This window comes from Malaclemys terrapin, chromosome 13 (genome assembly GCF_027887155.1).
Source record: "Malaclemys terrapin pileata isolate rMalTer1 chromosome 13, rMalTer1.hap1, whole genome shotgun sequence".
Taxonomy (NCBI): domain Eukaryota; kingdom Metazoa; phylum Chordata; order Testudines; family Emydidae; genus Malaclemys; species Malaclemys terrapin.
Genome location: NC_071517.1, coordinates 27790294 through 27802066, shown reverse-complemented (window position 1 = coordinate 27802066; position 11773 = coordinate 27790294). Strand labels below are relative to the sequence as shown.

Below are 11773 nucleotides of genomic sequence, written 5' to 3'. Positions count from 1 at the left end.
GGTGATCTGCTAAGTCATTCCAATCCTCGACTCTGGGAGCCAGCCTTACCCTGCTCTGCTGTGAGAACCCCCACTCCTGGGCTGTTCACGCACAGCCTCTGGCATGTAAGCTGCTCCTTGGATTGTGCAACTGAATGACACTAGCCAATATCTCCGGTCCCAGACACAACCCTAGGAACCTCCATCTTGCAGTGTCCAGTTATGCCTGCTGGACGCTGCAAGCTTACATGAGTTCGTCAATTTAACAAAGAAATTGATATGTACCAGGCTTGTTATCCCAAGGGGAGTCTCTGACATGCTTCAAACCAAACGCACTGCTTCAGGTAGAATAAACAAAACAGATTTATTAACTACAAAGATAAATTTTAAGTGATTATAAATCAAAGCATAACAAGTCAGATTTGGTCAAATGAAATAAAAGCAAAATGCATTCTAAGAATATCTTAATACTTTCAGTGCCCTTACAAACTTAGATGTCTCTCACCACAGGCTGGCTGGTTGCCCTTCAGCCAAGCTCTCCCCTTCGATCAGCGCTTCAGTCGCTTGGTGGTGATGTCTGTAGATGGAGGTGGAAAAGCGAGGAAGAGCATGGCAAACGTCTCTCCCTTTTATGATATTCTTTCTTCCCTCTTGGTTTTGTCCCACCCTACCCCTTCAGGGTCAGGTGAGCATTACCTCATTGTAGTCCCTGACTGACCAAGGGAACGAGGGTGAATCACTCGAGAGTCCAACAGATCCTTTGTTGCTGCCTAGGCCAGCGTCCTTTGTTCCTGTGAGACTGGGCTGGGTTTGTCCCATACATGTCCTATTTATGGCTGGGGAGTGAAGTAATCAAAGTCAGCCCGTCCCTGCTTCTCAGGAGGAGATCCCTGCCCGAGATAACTGCTGTGAACACCTGAAACTAGGCTCAAGTGAAAGGATTGGGCCCAGGCTGGAACGGGGTCTGGCCTGCAAATAAGATGCTTGAAGCAACATTAGGGTGAGGAAATTACTATCTGTAGCCAATTTCTGTAGTGTATTAAGCTTAGTTTGCGTGTTTGTTTTATTTGCTAAGTAATCTGCTTTGATCTGTTTGCTATCCCTGATTATCACTTAAAATCTATTTTTACAGTTAATAAACTCATTTTGTTTACCTTAAAGCCAGTTTGTGGAATCCATAACTTGCATGGGCAAGAATCTGTGCATATCTTCCTCCACATCAAGGGGGGCAACCAACGAGCTTACATTGCACAGTTCGCTGTGCAGCACAAGACAATTCACTCCTTGGGTTTGTACTCCTACAATAGTGTGCACAGGAGTGCTGGGTACTTCCTGAGCTGGGTCTTCCTGTGCAGGCCTAATCTCAGTGTCTGTGTCTTTCTGCAGCAGGATGTGGCCCTACCTGTGTGTTTGCCAGAGTAGGTTGGAGAGCCTGGCTTAGCAGGACAGGGTGAGGGGGCCCTGGCTGGTGGAACGGGCAGGTTCAGTGGAACCCCAGTACGTCATGTGGCATCCCCAGATAAGGGGAGGAGGGGGGCAGCGCACAACCTGTCACAGGGCTGATTGGGACTTCTCCTCCTCTGCCTACGGTTAGCTAAGGGTCAGCAGCTGCTGGAACCTGCCCCCTGAGCTGGGCAGCTAGATATCTGTGTGTGGGAATAAGGAAATGGAGTTTTTACTATGGCGAGCCCTAATCCGGGCACTTAGGAAATTTCTCTCCTGTGTGGAGGAGTCTCTGATGTCCAATGTGGTGTTAGCTCCAACTGAAGCATTTTCCATGCTAAACACATCTTCTCTGTGTGGATTTGCTGATACTTGATGCCATGTGAGCACCAAATAAAGCTTCCTCCACATTCAAGCTCTTTCTTCTGTGAATTATGTGATGAGAAATAATGTGAAAGCTCAGACGGCATCTTTTCCTGCAGTTATTGAAGCTTTTCCCACAATCCAAAAATTTATGGGTTCTCTCTCATGTGTGCATTATCTGATGTGAAGCAAGGTTTGATCTTCGAATAAAACTTTTCCCACAGTTGAGGTATTTATAGATTCTGTCCCATGGGAATTCTCCAATTTTTTATGAAGGTATGAGCTGGGACTGAAACTTTTCCAATTATCCAAGCATTTATGAGGTTTGTCTCCTGTGTGGATTGTCTGATGTCTAATAAGGTGTGAGCCCTGACTGAAACTTTCCTCACAGTGGAGGCATTTATACGTTTTCTCTCCCATGTGGGTTCTCTGATATACAATAAGGGCTCATGTCCACTGAATTTTTTCCCCACAGTCCAAGCATGTACAGGGTTTCTCTCCCATATGCTGTCTCCAATGGGCAGTAAGATTTGAGCTGTGACTGAAGCTTTTATCACAGTCCAAGCATTTATAAGGTTTTTCTCCCGTGTGGGTTCTCTGATGTACAATAAGGGCTGATGGTGCATTGCAACTTTTCCCACACTCAAGGCACTTATATGATCTCTCTCCCGTGTGGGTTCTCTGATGTGTAATAAGGGCTGACGGTGCACTGAAACTTTTCCCACACTCAAGGCATTTATGTGGTCCCTCTCCCGTGTGGATTCTCCCATGGCTAGTAAGATGTGAGCGCTGACTAAAACTTTTCCCACAGTACAAGCATGTGTAGGGTTTCTCTCCTGTGTGGGTTCTCTGATGTACAATAAGGGCTGATGGTCTAATGAAACTTTTCCCACACTCAAGGCATTTATATGGTCCCTCTCCAGTGTGGATTCTCCCATGGGTAATAAGGCTTGAGCGTTGACTGAAGCTTTTCCCACAGTACAAGCATTTATAGGGTCTCTCTCCTGTGTGGGTCCTCTGATGTGCAATAAGGCCTGATGGTCCGCTGAAACGTTTACCACAGTCTAAGCATTTATACGGTCCCTCTCCCATGTGGATTTTCCCATGGCTATTAAGATGTGAGCGCTGACTGAAACTTTTCCCACAATCCAGGCATTTATAGGGTCTCTCTCCTGTGTGGACTCTCCTATGGTTTATAAGTCTTGAGTGCAGACAGAAGCTTTTCCCACAGTCCAAGCAGTTATAGGGTTTCTCTCCTGTGTGGGTTCTCTGATGTACAATAAGGGCTGATGATACACTGAAACATTTCCCACAATCAAGGCATTTATAGGGTCTCTCTCCTGTGTGGATTCTCCTATGGCTAGTAAGGCCTGAGCACTGACTGAAGCTTTTCCCACACTCAAGGCATTTATACGGTTTCTCTCCCGTGTGCAGTCTTCGATGGGCAGTAAGATTTGAGCTCCAACTGAAGCTTTTTCCACATTCCAAGCATTTATAGGGTTCCTTTTCTTTGGGATTTGTCTGCTGGGTTGTGGTTTCTTTGGAATCCTTGTCTCCTCCCCCAGATTCAAAGGATTCATGCACTTGCTTTCTTGGGTGGTTTCCCAGCTTCCTCTCTGACCTGTGCCAATTACTCCAGGCTTTTCTCTGTTCCAAGCACTGGGAAAAGTTCTCTTCAACTCTTCTCAAAAAGTTCCCCTGCAGTTCCACTTGCTCAGGACCTTCCTGCTGTGGATTCCCCTCCTGGTTTTCACGCATTCTCCCATCATCTGCTGTGGGAGAGAAAGAATCAAGACAGGATTCATTGCCTGGGTTAGCAGAAAGGACAAAGTGAAAAGCAAAGAAGGAAAAACACAACACAGTAACTGTTGGAAGACTGAGAAACTGGATTCTGTCTCCACATCCCATCCAAACACTGACAGGGGAGTGAAGTCAGGGAGAAAACTCCTGGCAGCTAACAGGGGTGGGTGGGAAGCCATGAGGTCATGACACCTGCTGACCACAGGAGACCAGGGTGAGATGAGACAGAACTGAGGGCGCTCACACCACATTTTGGGGATTTTCTGCTTTTTCCTTCATTTGCCATATAGTTTCTGTGTCAGTGTCACTGACTTCTCACCTGTGCGGGTGCCTCTTGGGTTCTTACTTTCCTTGGAGTCCTGGAGATCCGGGACCCATGGCTCTTCCCCTCTTTCGAGCTGGGCAATCAGGGTAGGTTTGGGAATGGGGAGTCCTGCTGAGGGAGTGAAATCAGACATGATCAGAGTGCAATGAGGATTGGGGCAGTATTTGTTGCAATGGACACATCTTGAGTTTAAACTGACCCCATGATTTGCTGGGGGGTTGTGGGATGTGAACAGATGGGCATGTGGTCACTGAGTCCCTTTGGGAGAGGCAGATGTCTGGGGAGGGGGGAGTTGTCACACCATCACCAGAAGTTTTCAGGATGTGTGTGCTCTGGGAGACTTCCTGAGGCACACACAGTTCTGGTGTTAAACCCCTGCCTGTGTCTAAACCTCCAGAGCCCAGATCCCTCCCCACAGTGAGAGCTAGTCCCAGAAAGGGAGGTGCACAGAGATTCTGAGTGTGAGTGAGAATTAATGCAGAGAGGATGATACACTGCTTCTGCCTCCATGAGAGCTGGAGATGAATTGTCATGTCCATTAGGTTCATGACTCCCCTATCTCATTGGAAGCAGTTTGGACGTGAACGGCTCTCACATACTGGAGCTGTGGACTATGTGACCCATTCCCCTCTAATCTAACTGACCAGGGAAGAACCTGACCAGATTCAGAAATACAGGTCCTGTGGCTTCAAATAGCTGACAGTCTGAGGAGATACAAATCCTTACCCAGCAAGATCACAGTTTCATAATTCTCCTGCATGACGTCCCTGTAGAGGGCTCTCTGACCGGGGTCCAGCAGAGCCCCCTGCCCTGCGGTGAAATACACAGCCACCTCTTCAAAGGTCACCGGCATCTGAAACAACAGGTGCCCCCCCTCAGTCCCTGCTGCCCCAGCCACAACCCCACTATTCATGGGGGAAGAAGCACAAAAATAGGACAGCTCTGGGAGGCCAGAGGAGCAGAATCCCATCCCCATCCTGCTCAGAGTAGCCAGGAGGCTTCATGGAACACAGAGAAGGGGAGAGTCCCTTGTCCCTCCCAGCAGGAGGAGGGCAGGGTCTTCTCATTTACCACCCACCTGCTAGGCACAGGCTGATGTGCGAAGCAGAGATCAGTACCGGGAACAGGAACCCCAGCATCTTCCCTTTGTATTTCACCCAGTCTGTGCCTAGTGCATTCAGGCTCCAGCACTCAGGTCTCTTTTCCCAGCCCCGTCCAGGGGTTTGTTTCCTTTTTCAGAAATGGGGGAATGTTCACACACACACACCCCTGCCCATGGGCCTATTCATAAATCAAGCCCTACGCTGAGCATGTCCCAGCAGGTTTATCACACCATCAGCTCCCTGACTCACCCTTTCCTGCCCCTCCCCCTCCACAACAACCCTCCCCAGCAGCTGTCCCCAAAAATCCCCTATCTGAGCTGGATCCACCACAGCCATTTCCCTTCCCTGTCCCCTAGGATAATGGGATGATCTGGAACAAAACTTGGTGAATATTCTGCAGCCTGTCAGGGTGAGAAGGGCAATTGGGGAGGTCTGTGAATTAGCGTTAGTCTGTTTCACACCCCAATTCCCCCCAGGCTCTTTCCCTGCAAACAGACACTCTAGACTCTGCCATGCTGGGAAAAGCCTGATCAGTTATGTTATTACAACACAGACCTGACCCCTCCCAGTGGGACTAAACCCACAAGACACTTTTAAACCCTCCCAGGAACAGAGTCTCTGAGCCAAACACTAGAAAAGAGCAGAATCAAAGGAGCAGCTTTGGGGGATCCCCCCGACACTGTCCCCAGGGCAGCACATTCCCCTAGCAGCGCAGGGACCAGGCAGAGGCAGGAACTTTAATTTTCCTCTCTCTGCTCCTCACCTTCTCCCCAAAAAAGTCAGTCTGCCCCTGGGAAACTGCAGGGGAATGGAGGTGGGAAGGGTTGGAAACTGGAAACCTCCCTCCCAACTTATTGCTCCTGCTGCCCCCTTCAGTCTTTCCACTCCCCCTTCTGCATGGAAGAGCTGGTTACTGTCCTGCCATTCCTGTGGGTGTTTCCTCTCCAACAGCTACTGCCACTGCTAACAGGAGTGTGAGCCTGGGTGTGTCGGGGGCAGCAGCTCTGGGACTCGCAGACACCCGGGAGCAGAGATGGGGTGTGGAGGGGCCGTTTGTGCAGGGTCACATTCCTGCTTGCCCCAAGCACTTACCCCCAGGAGTCTTATCACCTACACACTCTGGCTCAGGAGCTGATGCCAGCAAAGCCCTGGGCTGCCCCAGGGGCTGGTTCCAGCCACAGGAGGAAGCCCCACCTCGGCTGGGCACAGAGAGGACTTTAATGAAGATCTGTCCCAACATAGACCCTTCTGGGCAGCAGCATCTGTCCAACAAAGCCCAGCTAGCTCTAGGGCTCTAGTATGTTGAGCACAGAGACTTATACCAACCTCCTTGGCCTTAGCAATTACCAGCTCCCTCTGGTGGGGGGAGCTAATGACCGAGCCCCCCTGTGCTGCTCCTGTAGCCCCCAGGCACAGTCAGGCTCATGATGTTCCCATTTGCCCATCTGGACTCACATTGGAATCATCAAACTGGTATGTCATACCTGAACTGGAACCAAATCTCAACCATAAATTTGTTTTACTGACTGAACCTCAATGGAACTGAACAAAAAAAGGGGGGAAGGGTATTGTTACCAGTTAAAATAAAGATTCAGCATTTTTAAGCTCATGATTAAAAAAATAAATAAATAAACAAACTACAGAGATCTTATTCTCATTTAAGAGAAGACATCACACTAGGCAGCGGGCTGGTGCTTGTCCCAGAACAGCCTGCCCCAGGATAATGAGAAGAGAGTGAGAATAGAAGGGGGATAGCCCACAGGAGCAGGGAGGGAGAGGGAAAACTTGGCAGCTGCCTGCACACCATGGGAGGCAGAAGCGGGGTCAGAGGTAGATGAGCCACCTCTGAGATGTCCCCCGGGGGAGAGAAGAGGTGGGAGGCTCCCTGGACCCTGAAGTTCATAACTCTTCAAGTCCAAGGGCAAAGATAATGGGTCCCCAACCTTCTCCCCTTGGATAGGCCTCCTCCCACCCTCCCAACCCCTGGGGCAGCTCCTCCCTCCTGTTGCCCCACTTGAGGCAGAGTTCATGCTCCAAACTCCCTTCCCCACTGAAGCAACCTGCAGGGCCGGCTCCCAGCCCCCTCTGACTGTTGGATATCCACCTCCAACCCCCCACCCCTACCCCAGATAGATATGTTTATCTCATACATATTGTGACAGGATCCCCGGGGTGCAGCCTGGGACTGTGGGACCGCTGTGCCCCCTGAACTCTCTCAAGCCTGCGCTGTCTCTCACAATGCCATGCTAGTGACCAGCAGCAAACTCCTCCAGGTGCTGTTATCACTCAGCACAACCACATGTGGAGATACAACAGCGAGCTAGATTGCAGAGCCACTCATGAATCACACAGAGAAAGGCATCAGAGCCAAATCCCCCCAGCACTGTACCTCAGGCATATACCGTCTTGCACTGCTCATGATGAGCAATGCAGATTTATTAACTGGTTCACCACCTCATCAGTGGAATGTGGATATACACCAGCCTATGCAAAATCTGAGCAGATTTCCCACACACTTCAGACAAATTCACTGGTAAAGATAAACAGTAAAACAAATGTATTGACTATAAAAGATGGATTTTAAGTGATAGGCAAAAAGTCAGTTAGTTACCAAAAGAAATAAAATATTAGCACACAGTCTAAACTCTCAACCCTATTAGACTGGGCAACAACTAGACTAAGCAGTTTTTCTCACCCCCCCCACTGGATATTGCAGTCCTACAGATTTCACCCTTGAAATCTGGGCCAGTACCCACTGTTGGAGTCTTCCGAGTTTCCTTGTTGCTTGTAGCATAGGTGGGTGAAGGAGAAAGGCCAAGCATGGGCCCCTCTGTTTGGTTTTTATACCCTTAGTCCATGTGCTTGGAGAATACAAGTCCAGGCATGTTTCGTGGTTATTGCTGAGTCCCTAAGCAAGGTTGAGCAATTCCCCTGGTGTGGCCTCATGCAGGTGAGTCATTGAACTGCAACTCCCTTGCTGGACAATGGCTGGTGATTTCTATTCGACAGCACCCACCCAGGTGTTGGTTACCTCCCTTATCATTGTCTCTGTAGAGCCAGTATCTGGACACCTCCCGAACCCACTGCATATTTTAGTGACAACCATACAACACAAGCTCATAAGTTCATACGCACTAAAGATATACATATTTAGATAGAACAGTGACTTTCAGTCAATCATAACTTTCCCCCGATACCTCACATGACATGTTTTATATGTAATATCACAATTATATACAGATGAGGAATATGGGGGTCACAGGCTGTTCCCCCAAGGTATAGAATGTCACACATATATCTTGATCCTAAATATCAACCCCCAATGTCAGCAGAGGACAAAGTCAAGGCAAAATTTCATTACACCAACACGTGGATGAAGATGGATATGCTTGAGTCAGAAATAATGATGTCATAGAGTCAATGTCAGATGCATCTGAAATTGAAAGATGAATTGGAACTTCTTCTGAATGCTTGTGAAATCTCTAAAAAGGAAGTAATATCTGGATGAAGGAAACCCCAAAAATGGATTGGACCAATTTCTGATTCATTTGCAGATGAGCCGTATCTCGGCAAGAAAGAAAACATACCAAACTACTGGGAACATCTGAAAAATGCCATGCTCAAGCTAAATAAACTAGTGAAAATTGTACTGACAGTTCCAGCAAAACAAATGAGTGTCAAAAGAAAATTTCCAGGCCTCAATTGTATCCTTTCACTGCAGAGGTCCAATATGACAAAGCAAATGTCTAAATATGTTATTTTAGGTTGTTCAGACGGTTTAGGAAAAAATAATTGTGTATATTTGACATCAGAAAAACACTAGGAAAACTCATGTAAAGTTAAAGTTACAAAATAATCAAAAATCAAAACTATTTGCATTTTAAGTTCCAGTTCTCTTTCTTGGATTTACCTCCACTAAGATTGAAATAGGATTTAAACCAGTAACTGACTTGGGTGGCTTGAACCAGAAATGAAACTGAATTTAACTGAACCTGAATCAAACCAAAACAAATGCTGTTCCTAACAGTGACTCTGGTTTCACACAGAATCCTGCACAGATATCAGAGCAGGACTCTGTTCAGTCCTGTCAGCCCCAAACATTTAACATGCAGTAGTCATGCCCCCAAAATAATGAGACTGTCTTAAAAAAACAAAGACTAAATTGGGAGGAGGTGTATGTGGGGGACGGGGATATTTGCCTTGTAAATTCTGAGCCCCCTGCCCATTCCCTCCCCCGCTTGTTTGATCTCGTCTAGGGAAAAAGATTCCGCACTGGCTGCGGGGTGGGGCATCCCGCTCTCCTACCCCACGGGCTGGGGGAGCGGCCATTGTATCTCTCACCATCCCTCTCCCTGCCCCAGCCAGTCTCCGCTTGCTCTCATATTCTCCCTCCAGCCTCCACACAACCCCTCTTTCCACATCTCCCCTTTCGGTCCCTTTATCCCCCCCACTCAGTTTCCCTCTATTCCAGCTCTGTTCCCCTGAGCCCCAGAATTCTCCCCGATTCCTGGGTATTCCCTCAGCCTCCCTTCAGTGGCCCCATATCCCCATCCCGCCCCCTACATCCCTGTTCACCCCACTCCTGTCACCTCACACATCCCAGCTCTCCCCGCTCCTGCCCTCTCGCACATCCCCATTCAGGGGCGGCTCTAGGCACCAGCAAAGCAAGCAGGTGCTTGGGGCAGCCCATTTGCAGGGCCGGCAGGGATCCAGCATGGGAGCTGAGAACCAACAGGGGGCCCTGGGAGCTGTAGTTCCTTGGTTAGCTCCCTGCCTATAGAGCCAGCCCTGGAGCAGGGAAAGAACTACATTTCCCAGCATTCCCTTGGCCACTACCAACAGGAAAGAGGGGGAGGGAGTGAGGTAGCTGAGACCTCATGCTGCAGGGAATGGAGAGCTGCACTGGGAAGGTAGGGATACCATATGTTAACATTCAAAAAACAGGACACTCCACGGGGACGGAGGGTAGCCCCACCCTGCCACCATCCACTCCTTCTGACTGCCCCCCACAGAAACCCCAACCCATCCAACCCCCCCTGCACCCTGTCCCCTGATCACCCCCTCCCGGGACCCCTGCCCCTAACTGCCTCCCAGGACCCCACCCCCTATCTAAGTCTCCCTTCTCCTTGTCCCCAACTTCCCCCCTAGGACCTCACCCCCTACCTGTCCCCTGACAAATCCCCGGAACTCCCATGCCTATCCAACTGCTGCCTGTCCCCTGACTCCCCCCCCAACCCCTGACCCATCTAACCCCCCAGCCCCCTTACTGTGCCACTCAGACCAGCATGTCTGGCTCCGCGCAGCGCCAGATACACTGCTGCATACATGCTGCCGTGCTCCCCCGCGGAGCCACAGCCCCCTTCCTCCCCCCCCACCTGCCTTCCAGATTTGAACACCTCAAAATTCAGGAGTGCTCAAGCTCAGTTTGGACAGCTGTTACTTCATTTCTCCCAAATCAATTATACTGATCCACTGTAACTTGCTGTAGAAAAAGTAGGATAAAATTGAGCAAGAAATGCTTCCCAGTGGTTTTAGGACTGGAATTGCTATTTTCAACAGCCACTGCCTTTTTGTTTGTTTGTTTAAAAGGAAGACAGTGATATTGCACTGGCAAATTCCCCATAGAAAGAAAGAGTGGAAGAAAAGAATAATAAAGGCACCTCAACTTTTCCTCATTTATGTAGGACAGTCTTATAATATGCATCCAGATATCCTCCAATCACACAAGCTGAAAATTGTTCCACTTTACTGCAGTTCTGTAACCATATGGGAACCAATCCGGTCTGTGTTCTGTGCACATCTAAAATTCATGCTGAATGACCTGCCGTGGGAGCGAGTTACCAGTGACCCAGGGCTGCAGCGGAAGGAGGGTGCAGGTGGGGGAGGGGGGAGAGAACCCAGGGCTGGGGCGGCAGGAGGTGTGTGTGGGGGGAAATGAGGGAGCCCAGGGCTGGGGCAACATAGCGAGGAGCCCAGGGCTGGGACAGGGGGCAGCCAAAAATTTTTTTGCTTGGGGTGGCAAAAAAACCTAGAGTCGGCCCTGTCCCCATTCACCCCTCAATGCCCCCTGCCCCTCTTCAGCCCCCTGCCGGCTTCCACCCCCCCTGACTCTCCACATGTTGCTATCCAACCCCTAATCCCTCACATTCACTGCAAACCATGGGAGCTGGGGGCAGCTTTCCTCAGCCCAATGCAGGGAATCGCAGTCAGCCCAGCTGGGAGCAGCCTGGGGTATCCCCCTGCCCCTGCAGACAGGCTGCACCGGGAGCGTCTCTCCCTGGGGAGGGGGGCAGGTCTCACCTTCTCTCCACGTGGGGATCTGCCTGGGAGCAGGGCTCTGGGTCCCAGTAAGGGGGGGACGGGACAGGCTGGGGTCTCTACACTGGGAGAGTCTCTCGGAGAGTAGCGGGAATGTTCCTCCCCGGCCTGCAGCCAGGGCTCTGGGGGCCTTGCAACAGAATCACTGCAGCACTTCCTGCTGCCAGGCTGAGTGACCCCGGGAATCGCTCCGCCCGGCGCCTCCTGGGTCCTAGCGAGACCGGATGCACTGATCTGACATATGTGTGACTGTCCGTTATTATTGTTATTATTTATTGTATCGTCACACACACAGCATGTTCTGTCTATGTTATAGTGTCTGAATTTGCATGCTCTGGTTTGGCAGCTTTGCAAAGTTGTACAGTTGTGTGGGTGAATAATGTTACTGGCTATTCTGTGAGATGTGCCATGCAAGGTATGCCTGTCACAATTTGCTACCTCT

The 11773-nt window shown here is 49.7% G+C and overlaps 1 protein-coding gene across 1 annotated transcript; it reads right to left on the bottom strand.

Annotated features, from left to right (window-relative positions):
• Positions 1-325: 325 nt before the first annotated feature.
• On the bottom strand, positions 326-11477 carry LOC128848277 (zinc finger protein OZF-like). The gene is made up of 4 exons (XM_054048178.1): positions 11314-11477; positions 4637-4763; positions 3905-4021; positions 326-3557 (listed from the first exon to the last, which is right to left on the bottom strand). Exons 2-4 carry the CDS (start codon positions 4761-4763, stop codon positions 2233-2235), a joined length of 1569 nt encoding a protein of 522 aa, XP_053904153.1. The 5' UTR covers positions 11314-11477; the 3' UTR covers positions 326-2232.
• Between the last annotated feature and the right edge of the window lie 296 nt (positions 11478-11773).